The sequence below is a fragment of the Antedon mediterranea genome, chromosome 7, assembly GCF_964355755.1.
Source record: "Antedon mediterranea chromosome 7, ecAntMedi1.1, whole genome shotgun sequence".
Classification (NCBI taxonomy): domain Eukaryota; kingdom Metazoa; phylum Echinodermata; class Crinoidea; order Comatulida; family Antedonidae; genus Antedon; species Antedon mediterranea.
This window is the reverse complement of record NC_092676.1, coordinates 4,548,317-4,564,348: the sequence shown is the minus strand read 5'-3', so window position 1 is coordinate 4,564,348 and position 16,032 is coordinate 4,548,317. Positions and strand designations below refer to the sequence as shown.

The 16,032-nt window shown below is 35.6% G+C and overlaps 1 protein-coding gene across 2 annotated transcripts in view; it reads right to left on the bottom strand.

The window, feature by feature from the left end:
• Nucleotides 1–16,032, bottom strand: part of LOC140055632 (transient receptor potential cation channel subfamily A member 1-like) — a 29,471-nt gene that overhangs the window by 3,002 nt on the left and 10,437 nt on the right. For both annotated transcript variants that reach the window (XM_072100974.1, XM_072100975.1), the window contains 15 exons: nt 15,197–15,290; nt 14,907–15,102; nt 13,863–14,046; nt 12,987–13,094; nt 12,719–12,807; nt 8,720–8,866; nt 8,287–8,398; nt 7,762–7,898; nt 6,786–7,039; nt 4,693–4,826; nt 3,862–4,194; nt 2,667–2,804; nt 1,833–1,941; nt 1,325–1,416; nt 306–530 (listed from right to left, as the gene is read on the bottom strand). In XM_072100974.1, the coding sequence (XP_071957075.1) occupies nt 306–530; nt 1,325–1,416; nt 1,833–1,941; nt 2,667–2,804; nt 3,862–4,194; nt 4,693–4,826; nt 6,786–7,039; nt 7,762–7,898; nt 8,287–8,398; nt 8,720–8,866; nt 12,719–12,807; nt 12,987–13,094; nt 13,863–14,046; nt 14,907–15,102; nt 15,197–15,290 (2,352 nt within the window). The remainder of the gene's footprint in view (nt 1–305; nt 531–1,324; nt 1,417–1,832; nt 1,942–2,666; nt 2,805–3,861; nt 4,195–4,692; nt 4,827–6,785; nt 7,040–7,761; nt 7,899–8,286; nt 8,399–8,719; nt 8,867–12,718; nt 12,808–12,986; nt 13,095–13,862; nt 14,047–14,906; nt 15,103–15,196; nt 15,291–16,032) is intronic.

Here is a 16,032-nt window from a genome sequence, read left to right as displayed (position 1 = left end):
ACATTACTTTTTCCGGGTTTTTTTTCTACAGAAGTGATTAACGTTAAAAACTTTTAGGAGGACAGTACACCTTTAATGAAAGAAATACAATTTCCAGAAACCCAACTTTCTAACAATTCAAAATTCTTTCTGATCATTAAAAATGAGACTTTCAGACCATATCATTTTCTATGTGACAAAACATTTAGCAATACACAGAGCAGCTACGATTAAATGAAAAAACACACCACCCTAAAACTCTTCCCATCATTAACAGTACACCATATGACTTGTTTTAAATTTTTTTAAAATTTATTGTGACTTACGAGCAAATTCATAAGGATAATTGACATGATGACTGCAAATATTGTGAAGACGACGTATGTTGTCTGTTTGTAGTACACAGTAGTAAGGAAAAACTCATCTTGTGACTGGACACCATCGTTGGTATTAAGGTAATTTTGACTGTGAAACGTGGTGTCAAACTCAAATTCACCAATCATCATCACGAACGTCTTCACCAATGAATACCAAAACGTGTTAAATGGTTCCTGGTGAATAAGAAATAAGCATTAATAACTATTTTAGAAGCTCTGAATAAGAATTTGTGGAGCACATTGGAAGAACTACAGGATGCTGTTTAAAAAAACTGTTTAAGTTGGGAAGTTATAATAAAGGATTTGATTTTGCACATTGGAAGAACTAGTTTACACTATCAAACTTTCCTTTATGTGACAACAAAAATGTGATGTGCCCATATATGGACACGATGATGTCATATTACTACCATATTTGGGCTATAGCACTACCATATTTGGGCACATCACACATTTTTTTGTCAAACTAGTTTGATAGTGTAGACAGAGCTTTAGGGGTTGCCTCACATTTGAAAATGTGGAGACAATTTTTTAACCAGCTGGTCATAATGTTGTAAAGAATTCTCAAGAATTTGATTAGAACATTTGAGGAATATGGCAAATTAGTCACAGGGGCACATCAGGAATTTGGAAATTAGGGGGGAGGGGGCATTGCAGGGGGATATTGTCAATAAAACAATGGGTATTTTCCTTGTCAGTCATGTAGCCACAAGAAGTGTTGCAAGAAAAGGGAACAATATCTGTTCAAACAACTGGGTTGTCAAAGGCCTCTGTGAAAAAGTGTTCAGGTTGAAACCTCACCAACCCCTTGTTACTGCAGTATTTGCTTGTAATTGTCCAACATCGGGTATTTTCATATACAGTATTCAATTTTTCAACATTTATCTTTCTATTAATATATAAAGGATTCATTTTGATGACATCATAAATATTGATATATGATCATGAATTCGGGACACTATTCTTACTTGATTCATTAGTAGAGCATAAAAGCCAAGTGTGAACGCAACAATAAACAGACCAAACACAACAGAGAACTGCATGAAAGTCTTCAGTACATCTGAAAAAAAAATAATATTCAAATAGTATATTTATTGTAATATAAATGTAACCACAATATCACAAATAACAATTCTCAACTCAAAGATAAATTTTTAATACCAAAACTAGACACACTTTATCTTTTCTTAAAATGTCTATTTTCAATATGAAATTTTATATGGCAGAGAAGATAGTGGTTTTGGGAATATTTCCAGTCTATTGGATGTATATACTGTTCATCAGTGTCCAATTAAAATAAAGACATTACAGATTATTTTTTTTTTACAAAAGACCAAATAAGCTTTCATCATTTGTCATATAGTTACTGTATTTGTGAACATTAGTCCTGAGAGGTTGTGCGATCATTCCTGAGAGGTTGGGCGATCATTCCCCCGCACACCACACCCTACGTCCCTCCCTGGCTACAGGACATACCTGTGAACATCAAAACATAGATGCCAAGCCTGGGGAGTTTTTGAATAAACAGAATCAGGTTTATCCAGGCTAACAGGATAGATATTGCCCCACACTGCCATTGCCAATCCTGAAATTAAACACATAAAATAAATTGTATACAAATCTATAAATAGAAAGCCAAAAGAAATTATTTTTATTATTTTTTGGGGGAAAAATTCATAATACTAGCATCATGTTTTGAAGAAAAAAAATAGAGTATACTGTATGAGTATAATGCCATGCTCAAGTATAGTCCCACCCACTATTATTAGAGTATACTGTATAATATGAGTATAATGCCATGCTCAAGTATAGTCCCACCCACTATTATTAGAGTATACTGTATAATATGAGTATAATCCTATGCTCAAGTATATAGTCCCACCCACTATTATTAGAGTATACTGTATGAGTATAATGCCATGCTCAAGTATAGTCCCACCCACTATTATTAGAGTATACTGTATGAGTATAATGCCATGCTCAAGTATAGTCCCACCCACTATTATTAGAGTATACTGTATAATATGAGTATAATCCCATGCTCAAGAATAGTCCCACCCACTATTATTAGAGTATCCTATATGATATGACTATAATCGCATGCTCAAGTATAGTCCCACCAACTATTATAGGTTAAATTTCTTTGTTAAATTCCATTAATGTATTCGAATATATAGTCCCACTCAAATTTCATATCCAGGCACATACTACTAAACTTTTTTAAGCTATAAATTAGAGCTATCTTGTTTTGATTGGCGGAATTATAAACGTCAAAAAGGTATTTATATATATTATTATTGCTATACTTACATATTTGACATTAACACTATTTTCATACGAACAGTTTCTGAGAGGCAGGACTAGTAACACAGCCAATATGTATACTGTCCACTCCAGAAAATTGTTGAAGGTAAGGTATCGAAATTTCTGGTTCCAAAGTTGTATCAACTAAAAGAGAGACATTGAAAATATCACTGAGCAGAACTATTACAATTTCAAAAGGCAAAATTAATTTGAAGTGTCATAGACGTATCAGGTCCATGGTCAGATAGAGCCTAACAAAGTGTCTCCTCAGGCCCATTTACACTAGAGCGGTAACGATCGACGATAAATAGATAAACATACATTTTTCTTGCATAAAACAACAGAAATTAGAATAGTTTTTGTTCTAGAACTATAGGATAATCATTTATGGTGTCTTTAATAAAAATGATTTAAAAAAAAAAACAAGAAAATGACGTCATGATCAATAAAAACATAAACATCATTGTATTGTCATGATATTATTGCTCTTACCAATCATGACGTCATTTGATTTGACGTGTGAAAATATAATTTCATCAAAGGCAGCATAGATATCCTATAGTTCTAGAATGAAAACTTTTTAAATTTCTTTTGTTTCAGGTATCAAAAATGAATATTTATCTATTTATCGTCGATCGTTATGGCCTTAGTGTAAATGGGTTATTAGTACAATTGTAGTGTTAAAACAAATTTCCTATCATTAGGTTCACATGAAATGAAGTGTCCTCTGAATGATGGCAAAGGAGGGGGCTCTATTGTATTAAGAATACAATTTACCTTGAATTTAACTTGAAGATTAGGACTTAATAATAATAATATCCTGGATTTATATAACGCCTAATGTTGTGAAGCCTCTAAGCACTGAACATTATTACCCCAGTCATTTTTTGGATGAAACGCCTATGGAAACATACTCCCATAATGCAGCTAGTAATAAGTGCAAAGTTGTGACTTGATCTAACCGGGTTCCCATTTATACACCTGGGTGGAGAGAGGCAAAGGTAAGTAAAGTATCTTGCCTAAGGATACAAGCAATGTGACGAGAGTTGGATTCGAACCTTGATCTCACGATCAGTAAACGAACACACTGCACCACACGCCCTTAAGAAAGGTCCCATTTGGCCAACTCTTTCAATTCATTTAATCTTCTTTATTTTAATCATTTATTGACACTAAATAAAAAGTTAATTTAAATATTTACCTCTTTAAACAGATGAATTCCAGCAAGGCCCAAAATCATCCAATCGCCGATATCTCCAAACAACACAGATTGCCACTCTTTGGCGTCGTCCACCCATCTCACTTTCCCGTTGCCAAACCAATCAAACGATCCATCCGTGCAGTTTGCAGAAGATGGGCTCTCATGGTAAAATGGTGGTGGGGTCGTCAGAATATAACCGGTTAAAAAAAAGAGAAAAAAAATGTATATCAAAAGAGACAAATAGTAGAAGTAGCGACCGTAGCAATCCCATTTGTGCGTTAGCAACGTCAAGACGAGTGGATGTCCAAGAAGTTTGGTTCTCTTTGATGCAACCTTTAAAAAAAAACATGATTTAAACTGTTTAATTTGTGCTACGACTACAATGTTTACTTTGTGTGAAGTTTAAATCTGAGTAAGATTCTGATTTTTGTTAGAGGGATGTTTTACAAAAAAAAAATGGGGGGTGGTTTCCAAATGTGCATGTTATAAGTAATAATATAAAAAAATGTCTGCTTTAATAGCAGTAAGTAAACGTACACGTTTTGCAGCTGTTTATACAATAACAAAAAAAACCAGCACCTTTGAATGCTTTTAGAGGAGCAGGGGCGGATCAAGCTTTATAGATTAGGGGTGGGGATGAGTAAATATTTCATAAATGATTAAAAGGATCCGTTGCAGGAAAATAAAAATAGTCATTATTTTTATATTTATTATATTATTATGGCTGTAAACATTTTAGTGGAGGGGGGGGGGGGGCTAAAGCTTGTTTATCCCCACTAAATCTGCACCTGGGGAGGGTTAGGAGGGCAAACAAGTATCAAATTCACTCACCATCAAGAAAAGCGGATGGTTCTTTCTTAGAATTTCTGCATCATACGTGTAAGGGACAGCGCTCCAACGTAAACGTCCATTTTCCTTATATGGTTCATCATCGTCCTGTGAGCCACCATCAGATGATACAGTGTCTATGAAATTGTAATAAATAAATAATCCATTATTAACTGACCACCAAATTGTACATACTCGGAAAGACAAAACAATACAGTGGACTCATCCAAAACTGGACACACTTGGGATAGCTCAAGCTGGACACACTTGGGCTAGCTCAAGCTGGACACACTTGGACTAGCTCAAACTGGACACCCTTGTACTGGACGAAAATGTCAGCAACAAATTTGGAATCATTGGAAAAAATAACAAACTTCCATTGAGTCTGTTAAGGGTGGGAGAGTTTGACTGAATCATTTTTACACCCTTTTACACCGTCAGTAAAAATGCGGAGTTGATCCGGAATTATATAACCCGAGTCGTACCCGGAAGGCAAAAATGCGGAAATGTAGGCCGGTGTAAACGACGTAAAAAGTTACCCGGGTCGCTGAACCACCCGGGTAAGTGATGCGTCAAGTCAACCCGGGACGCACCCGGGATGAACCCGTGTTTGCGGTGTAAAACGCTTAGCGTATCTTTACCCGTTTGTTTACTATCCTCGCTCACTAGAGTATTTAATTTACATAGAATTAAGATAAGATTGATTTCGTTTCTTCGCTTATTTAATAAATAAAACTTATGGTTATTTATTATTCATTTTTATTTCAAGATATTACTCTTCACGAGTAGACTCAATTTGTGTGTGAATTGCCATAAAACAAAATTGTAGGAGGTATGAGCAGACCGTTTCTAGGGTCTCTCTTTGTACGTGAAAGGGGCGATATTTCGAATGATCTAGAACATTTAAACGGGTTGGTATTTTGCAGTGTAAATACACGCAACCCGTGTTATTTCCGGGTTAATGAATCAGGTGTGAAATGGAAATTTATCCGGACACAACACGGGTTTGTTATAAGCTTGGCGGTGTCAAAGAGGTAATAGGCAGATTCAAGGGGAGCCCAGCCGGCACTAATTTGCCATTTTAGGCCCCGCCTATTTCAAAATCCTGGATCCACCTATTCCACAATAGAATACGTACAATAGATCTACTATAAAAACATTCATACAAAACAACATTGTTTTACATGCATTATTTAACAATGATATTTTGACAATTACTGGACTATAGAGCTGGAATGGACCCCATGCAAACACATTCATTAAAATAAATGATAAACTAATATTAGTATAGCATAGTGTAATATTACAAGTTACAAATTAACATTCAATCACTAATGATATACCTGTACATATATTCAAAGGGCATTTTTTTTAATGTCTACTAGAAGTACCTTTTGAATTAGTCAGTTTTATACAAGGATATAGGCCTACCGTATACACATTTCATGAAAATATATAAATTTACAAAAGCATTTATACTTTAATTTACTACTAAAACATTCATAATAACATTACAGGCAGTCATACTTATATGTCCTGAGAATAAGATAGCAAATTGAACAAATAAGAACAAAAATGTTACAAAAATATATATAAATATATATTTATATTATAATTTCACGGCATAAAAGGCATATTCTTACAAGATAGTATGGAAAGTTGTAATCTTTTTTTATGAAATGGTTCAACCATTGTAAAGGTACCAATTGGTATTAAAAAAAGGGAACATGAAATAGAAAGTGTTATTAATCAATATTGTTGATATCAAGTTTGCAGTATAAGTTCTGAAAAGAACTGTTGAGTTTCTCGACGTTTTGATCAATATGCTTTGATCGTCCTCAGGATCGCGCGCCCTCATCAATATTATTATCTTTGCTGTTAAGCCGGTTTAACATAAGAATCAAAATATGTTTTTTATTACCATCTACTTTTTGGGATGCGGAAAAATCAGCAATTTAATCAGAGCGCAGTCATCATCACAAATATATTAGCTTACATTAAATCAGGTAAAATTTTACATTGGATCCAATAACTTTTATAATCCTTTATTTAAGTTTTTTTCTTCTTTTTATTATCCTTTTGTATTTTGTACTTACCGGGAACATCCTTATCCCAATGGAAAAACATATCATCTAGAAACTCATAATCAAAGTCTATCCTGTAGTCGGGATGCTCCGGTGGTTTATCGTTTGAAATTGAACATTTGCTGAAAACAAGCTCCGCAACTTCTGGCATTCTTTTGATCAGCTTCCGCATCGGAGTTGTCCTCCAATTATAAACAGGGTGTTTGTGCTCAGTTCGCAAGGCATCCCGCCAACTGTCGGAGTTGACAATTGCCATAGCCACATCCCTGAGGAGTAGAGAAGAAAAGATTTTATCTTTACTAGCCGTAAGAGTCTCGGTAGAATAGGACTTGACAGTGACAAACTCTCATTCTACCATTTCAAATTTTACCCCAAAAAACACCATCTCGAACACTACCTTCTAGTACACATAGGCGGACACATAGGTAGACACATAGGTGGACACATAGGCGGACACCATCCTGAGATGAGTAGTAGTAATTTTGTTTATTTTATTTATTTCATTTATATGTAATTTACTTTCTATGGACCAGAGTTTCCGAAATAAAAGATTGAATGAATGAATGAATGAATAGGCAGACACATAGGCGGACACATGGGTGGACACATAGGCGGACATATAGGTGGACACATAAGCGGACACATAGGCAGACATATGGGTGGACATATAGGCGGACACATAGGTGGACATATGGGCGAACATATAGGATGACACATCGGTGGACACATAAGCAGACATATAAGCGGACACATAGACAAAACACATAGGTGGATCTGGGGGTTCCCAGCCGGACTAACCACCCTTTGGTTTTTACAAATTATAAAATGCAAAAGATAGGAGATTGTGTTAAGTTCAGCACTGAATTTTTTACAATTTTTAGGCCCTCAACCCTCATCATCTCCCAGCCCAAGCCCCTAACCCTTGCACGCCTATTTAATATTCCTGGAACCTCCAATGGTACATGTTTACTAACTATCATGCACTTACTTTCTAGAATTCTCAATTGCCAAATCCAGACAATTTTTGTTTTCAATATCTTTGCAAGAAACACTAGCCTTCCATTCAAGCAGCAGTTTAACCATTTCTAAGTGGCCATTCTTGCAAGCTAAATGAAGCGGGGTTGTCTGGAAAAAAAAACATAAATATTATTATTATATTATTAAAGATGTATTGTCCATCAAAAACAAGAAAAATTAAGATTAATTAAATCAGACTTTCAATAGGTTATTTTGTAGTTTTAATCAAGTTAATCACTTTCACTAAAATGACAAAATAAATGGTTAAATTCAACCAAAAACTCATTGGCTGGGAGCCAATTTGACTATTTTTTATTTAAATTTAGTTTTTTTCAGGTAAATAATTTTTTTTGGATAAAATTTTTGAATGATTTTTTCAGGAGGACAATATTCCTTTAAATATTGCTTGGAATTGCTTTTTTATGGTATCCAAACCACAAACTTAATTATCTCATGCATGGTGATGAAATGTATGCAAGTGGCACAGATTTGATACCTTTGCTTTATCGATAGGATCTACAGAGCAATCAGCTTCTAGAAGTACTTCTGCAGTTTTTGTCCAGCCATTGTTTGCAGCACAATCAAGAGGTGTCCACTGATTCTGATTCCTAGAAAATATATTATGTTTTATTGATATTAATTTCAAGGTTTCAATCTAAAATCACATCTTGAAATAACCAAACAAAAGTACAGCTGATGCTAGTATTCTCTGCCCATCCTATGTTGCTATCTTCTCAGACTTAAACACACGATAAAAGTGGTCGAATAGCAGGCTACAGATAATCAATTTTCGAGAATAAGTTTCTTTGCATTTACAAATAAATGGTGTTATAACTGTCACTGGACATATAATATATGTTTTTAAACCAAGCCTAGAAAAATAAACTGTAGCTCTACTACAGCCATCAAAACACAAATTTTTATCTTACCTAGCTGTGATTTCGGCTCCGGCCCCAATGAGCACCTGTACCACTTTAAAGTGTCCTTCTTGCGATCCCAGATGGAGCGGTGTGTTGGAGTACTCATCCTCATCATCAACTACAGTGGGATCGTGACTAACAAGCTCTTTTATCGTCCTAAACAAATTTAAATCCACAGTTTAATAAAAACGTACTGTTTATACAGTAAAGTCCTGTATTCATTCTGAACTTAGGGTAATGAGCTGTTAGGAGGTAGTTTTACTAATACCTCAGCATTATGTGGTAGGATGGCCTGTTCCTCTCCATGCCGCTTTATCCTCCCTAGTATTTTCAACCAGGTACTTTACTCATTTACAGATGAGTAGCTGTTGGGAATTGAACCCAGGTCTTTCTGTTTAAGTTTCCTAACCACTCGGCTACACAACTGATTTATTCATACAGTAGGGAGATCCAACTGCCAGATGCAATTATAAGAACATTGGTAACTATAATTATTTTAAATGTTTAGGCCCTGCTTGCACGTTTCAAGGCCCTGTAGTAGAGCAGTTAATGACATGAGCTGTGCATTTTATTACCAAAGCATGAAACTTGGCACAAAGTTTCTTTGATGAATATAGATTCAAAATATCGGGGGGTGCCAAGTGTCCAACGTCCGGTATGGCGGCCATCTTGATTTCAAAATGGCCACCATAAAAACAAAAAATGTTCATATCTTGGCAACTATACACATTAGAGACTTAATTCTGGTCTCAAATTGTTCACAAACTATATATTTCTATTTGCTCTAATGAAAAGTTTCGTCCAAAAATGACCGGAAATGACGTTTCTTACAGTTTGACCTTTGACCTTGTATTTGTATATCTCTGTAACTACTGGTCATTTTCAATCGATTTTGGTGTCATTTTGTTCAGAATAAATACATTTATATTTGTAGTAATGAAACATTTTCACATAAAATGACCGGAAATACAATTTATGACCTTTGACAGTAATTTATTGATTTTTAATTATGTGAATATACTGTAGGTGGTTTTTGTTGGTCTAAAGTGCTCCTAATTTTGAACTTTAACCTGATAGGCGTAATTATATTCAATGATTAATGGACTTAAATTGTATATAGTACATAAAATTGGTAAACATTGTGCTTGGTGGTACCATTAGTTCAATGATGTTGGCACCTTCTGATTCGCTAAAAGTTTTAATAGTTTGACAGAGGAAATAACATACATGTTACTGAATACTGTAAAACCTCGAAAAGGTGATAGTATGAGCTTCTTTTCGAGACAGACTGTATTTGATTGTCAAATGAATATAGTATGATGATCGTGTTTATATCAATATATTATTAATGACCTTACAAAGAACCCTTTCTATTTCAACAATTAAGCCACAGTTATTCTACAATTGTTTTCCAAGTGGTAGGCCTATTTTGATTGCATCTTATTTTTGTATGCTTCCTCGGTTAATATGGTCCTAACCCTCCTTCTTTGTCTGTAGATGATCTTATACCCCATTCTTTGGCTGTGGATGGTCTTTACCCGCTTCTGTGTCTGTTGATGGTATTATTACACCCCTTTCTTTATGTGTGGATGGTCTTACACCCATTTCTTTTTCTGTAGATGGTCTTACACCCCTTCTTTGTCTGTGGATGGTCCTTCACTCCCTTCTTTGTCTGTGGATGGTCCTACACCCCTTCTATTTCTGTGGATGGTCCTACACCCCCTTCTTTGTCTGTGGATAGTCTTATGCACCCTTCTTTGTCTGTGGATGGTCTTACACCCCTTTCTTTGTCTGTGGACGGTCTTATACCCCTTTCTTTGTCTGTGGATGGTCTTATACCCCCATCTGTGTCTGTTGATGGTATTACACCCCTTTCTTTGTCTGTTGATGGTATTAAACCCCTTTCTTTGTGTGTGGATGGTCTTACACCCCTGTCTTTGTCTGTAGATGGTCTTATAATCCCTTCTTTGTATGTGGATGGTCTTACACCCCTTCTTTGTCTGTGGGTGGTCTTACATCCCCTTCTTTGTCTGTGGATGGTCTTACACCCCTTTCTTTTTCTGTGGACGGTCTTATACCCCCTTCTGTGCCTGTGGGTGATCTTATACCCCCTTCTTTGTCTGTTGATGGTATTACACCCCTTTCTTTGTCCGTTGATGGTATTACACCCCTTTTTTGTATGTGGATGGTCTTATACACCCCTTTGTGTATGGATGGTCTTGCACTCCTTTAATTTGTCTGTGGATGGTCTTACACCCCCTTCTTTGTCTGTGGATGGTCTTATTTCTTTGTCTGTGGATGGTCTTATACCCCCTTCTTTGTCTGTGGATGGTCTTATATCCCCTTCTTTGTCTGTGGATGGTCTTCTCCCCTTCTTTGTCTGTGGATGGTCCTACACCCCCTTCTTTGTCTGTGGATGGTCCTACACCCCTTATTTGTCTGGGGATGGTCTTATACCCTCTTCTTTGTCTGTAAGTGGTCCTATACCCCTTTCTTTGTCAGTGGATGGTCTTATACCCCCTTCTTTGTCTGTGGACGGTCCTACATCCCCTTCTTTGTCTGTAGATGGCCTTACACCCCTTTCTTTGTCTGTGGATGGTCTTATACCTCCTTCTTTGTGTGTGGATGGTCTTACACCCCCTTCTTTGTCTGTGGATGGTCTTACACCCCCTTTTTTGTCTGTGGATGGTCTTATACCCTCTTCTTTGTATGTGGATGGTCTTACAACCCCTTCTTTGTCTGTGGATGGTCTTACACCCCCTTCTTTGTCTGTGGATGGTCTTACACCCCCTTCTTTGTCTGGACCCACTACTTTGATTGATTAAATTAGACATTGTTTCTTGTATGATTAGGAAACCAGGACATTTAAAGTGAAAGTCCACAGGTGGATGCCTAAACAGGTCTTGTACAGAACTGTATATTGTAGGTCCATGTCACTAATTTGAGGTTTACTTGAATAATTATATTGAGATGTCTTTTACGAATTGATTTAGTTCGGATTTTGCTAAAAAATCAATGACTAGAGAAAATCGAGGAAAAGGATTCAGATGAAAGGTTTACAGCAAAGGCCCATTACCATAAAAATGGAGTACATTTTTTTAGCAACGAAAAAACGATTGACACATCACAGTTTAGCAAACATATCGGCATAGATGAGCTCAGTGATCTGTCATACTTTATGCCTATCCTATCACATCAAAAGTTAAAAATTCAGAATAATAATTCCGTATCATTTATTTCGGTAAAAAAATTAGGTGCATTTATACCAATTTAACCACATACAGTATGTTCACATAATTATATATGTCAAAGGTTATAAATTGTATTTCCAGTCATTTTATGTGAAAATGTTTCATTACTACAAATATAAATGTCTATTTTCTGAACAAAATGACACCAAAATCGATTGAAAATGATCAGTAGTTACTGAGATATACAGATAAGAGGTCAAAGGTCAAACTGGAAGAAACGTCATTTCCGGTCATTTTTGGACGAAACTTTTCATTAGAGCAAATAGAAATATGTGGTTTGTGAACAATTTAACACCAGAATCAAGTCTCTACTGTTTATAGTTGCCAAGATATGAACACTTTTTGTTTTTATGGTGGCCATTTTGAAATCAAGATGGCCGCCATACCGGAAGTTGGACACTTGGCATCCCCCGATATTTTGAATCTATATACATCAAAGAAACTTTGTGGAAAGTTTCATGCTTTGGTAATAAAGTGCACAACTTGGCTATTTTTATGGCGTTAACTGCTCTACTACTGGGCTTGTTTAAGGCCCTGGGCTTGTACGTTTTAAGGCCCTGGGCTTGTACGTTTCAAGGCCCTCGGCTTTTACGTTTTAAGGCCCTGGGCTTGCATGTTTCAGGGCCTTGGGCTTGTACTGTACGTTTCAAGGTTCTGGGCTTGTACGTTCCAAGGTTCTGGGCTTGTACGTTTCAAAGCCCTAGCCTTGCATGTTTAGAAATGGTTTAGAATATTTTATTTTTTTTAAATTTATTACCTGAATCGTCCATTGAGAGCTGCAAGATGAGCTGGCGTTTGTTCTTCTTCGTTTTTAGCATCAATGTCCGCTCCACTCTCAATAAGCAACTGAAAGAAGAGTTATAAGCATGATTCTCACTAGGATACAACAAATTGACCAATCACAAGGGATGGTTCATAGTACAGATGAGACATCACTTGTCATTGGTCAACTAATACTTGGTTTGCTGTGTATGCTTTTATTTTGTCCACAAAGTTTATGTGATCATTTAAACTTAAAAATTTACTTTTACAATAGGTAAGTATCCGTTCTTGGCAGCAATGTGTAGTGGACCATTGTCATAACGGTCACTTTCTTCAAGGAGATTTTTGGCTTTTGGATGCTTCAATAGTGCCTGGAAATAATAGAGAATTAATTACCATAAAAAAGAGTAGCATACACTACAGTACACTATACAACATTATACCTATATTATATAATAACACGGAAAGTGTACGATGGAAACAGTCAATCTGTTTGCAAGTTTCTAAAGCTCTTTCCACACAATGTGTGACAAAAAATGTTTTTTAGGCTATTTCGTGGTTTACTTGTTCCTAGAATTAACACCAAATCTTATGGACAAAGGTCTTTTATGTTCTCTGCTGCTTCTCTTTGGAATTCTCTCCCTCGTCATTTTACTAAATCAACTTCTATTGCTATTTTTAAAAAAGAACTTAAAACGCATCCAATATAAGTGCCTTTGATTTTACTTCGGTTTAGTTGATTCTGGCGCTATACAAATACCTAAATTATTGTTATTTTACATCAACATTTTCATTTTCACACTTGTTCTAAACAGCGCATAGAGACTATTTGTATTTTGCGCTATATAAATTTAAAACCATTAACCATGTGCCCAAATATGGACACAATGATGTCCCTACCATATTTAGGAATATCACTACCATATTTAGGCTTATCACAATATTTTGATAGTGTACAGAACCTTAAGCATGTGCAAAATGACTTGTTGACTCAACAGCTCAAAGTCTAGTGATGTATTGTGAAAACAGAAGGTACAGTAAATACCGTATACGGTAGGTGTTGAGCCTTACAGTCATTCTGCACATACACACATTTCTGAGCATATGTAGAACGACTTTTCGACTTGATAGTTACCAACCTGGAGTGCCTCAAAATGTTCTTCCTCGGCAGCAAGATAAAATGCGCTCTTTTCCAGTTTGTCGGTTGCTGTTATCTTGGCTCTGTGTTTGAGTAGGATTTCTATCGTGGTTGCATGACCATAGCACGCAGCTATCAGTAGGGGCGTGAAGTTATCCTTATCTTTGCGTTCAATCTTCGCTTTCCTAAATTAATAGAACACAAAATATGTTATATTTCATGCGATTTAAAATACATATAGCTGAAGGGAATGGTAGAATACCAAAAAAACTATAAAAAAAATAGGCCTACTAATTAAACAAATCTTTGTTCTTAGTTTATCTCTATCTTAATGAATAAAGGGCGTGTCCACATTTTAGAAACTTTATAATTCATTTAATGAAGAGAAATAAATTTTAGTTTTTCTTAATTTAAATATTTTGCTATTTCTACATTTTGTTTTTGATATTATTTGTACAATTGGCTCATATTTATTTCAAAACGAACGTTTCATAGTCATGCACAGAGAGAAAAAAAAACCCTTTGGTTTTGATTTCCGGGCCTCATAGATAAATTGAACATGACAATTCCTGACAGATAATGTCACATCAAATTTAATGGAGATGGATCCTATTACAGGAAAAATCAACATGAATATAACTGTTTACGATTTGACCTCGACCATGAAAAATGCATAGCAAATTTTGAACTGGGTATTGTATTCTTATCTTTTGTATGAAAGAGACATACTGCAACATACTGTACTGTACTATTTAAGTCTGTAGATGCATGTCTATATAACAATTTTTCAGGTCAAAGGTTATATTAATTCAGTTAAAGACATTTTGTAATGTTATTTAAATAATTTAAAGCGTCACTCCAGTGATGTAGTCACAAGAAATAAAGTGGTGCGGTTTTCACAAGAAAAGAGAACAATCTCTGTTCAAGCCACTGGGTTGTCAAAGGCATTGAGTACACTGATTTTATGTAGTAAAATTACAATACAATCTAGATTTAATAACCTATTTTAATTCTAATTTTTGGAATTAATCAAAAAGAGGTTTACTTCTGAATGAGGTATTCCACGACCTGTGACCGGTTGAATTGACAGGCACGGTGTAACGCCGTAGCATGGTCCTTGTTCACTGCATCAATGCGTGCATTGTTTGCTATGAGTTTCTTAACAATATCGGGATTACCAGCGACGGCCGCAGAATGAAGGGGCGTGTCTAGATCTTTTCTCCGGCAATTTACATCCGCACCTGTAAAAAAAGTTTTAGGAACATGAAAAAAACTCCTCACAAAACGACATAAATTTCGTAAAATTAAAACATAAAAATCTGTATGTTAACTTACGCTCCTTAAGACAAAGATCAACTACGCCCTCGTGCCCGCTGTCAACCGCTAGGTGCAGAGGAGTATTATCATCGTTGTCTTTGTCTTGAAGTATCTGAAACCACAACAAGTTAGATTCAAATAAATTTTGAGAAATTCATTACACATGCGGATATTGCAATAGATTTTGATTATAACCCAAATCACTGTGAAAGAAAATCTACAGTGTATCTTCATATTCTAACCAATTAGCTTTGGATTGCAGCAATGTAGGAATTAGTTGATAATGTCATGATAATTAATGTCTGAATGCAGGCACATTGGAACATGCTTTGTCATCGTCAGGTGGTTTCCCGAAAGATCGTAAAATCAAAACGGTACTGGGTATGACCAACTAGCGTTCTTGTCACCAACTAGTCATCCATTCATAGAAGTACTGATGTAGTAGCCTATCTGTACGGTGACCATAGAATGTGACCCGAAACACGACTAACTACGACTTTTAGTTGATAAAAGATTAAATAAATTTTGTTAAGAAGAGTTGTACTGTATGTGGATGAATGAAATTATGTTAATAATGATAACACACTAGGCATATAAATAGTAATGTTTGTTAGTATAAATAATTTCAGTTAATAAGAATAAGATATAACGAAGAAAAGCAAAGAGACTATGGAGCGGCTATTCCTGAATATACAATACTAAGTATCGTAGTTTTAAATTATAAATTTTAGGCGATCTTGTCAAAGGTCAAGCGTCTATAGCAGCAAACTAAGTTCCATAATAACACAATACGGTCACCGCAAATTCATAGATCTGTCGACGAGAAATAGTCGACTACAACCCATGTGGACGTT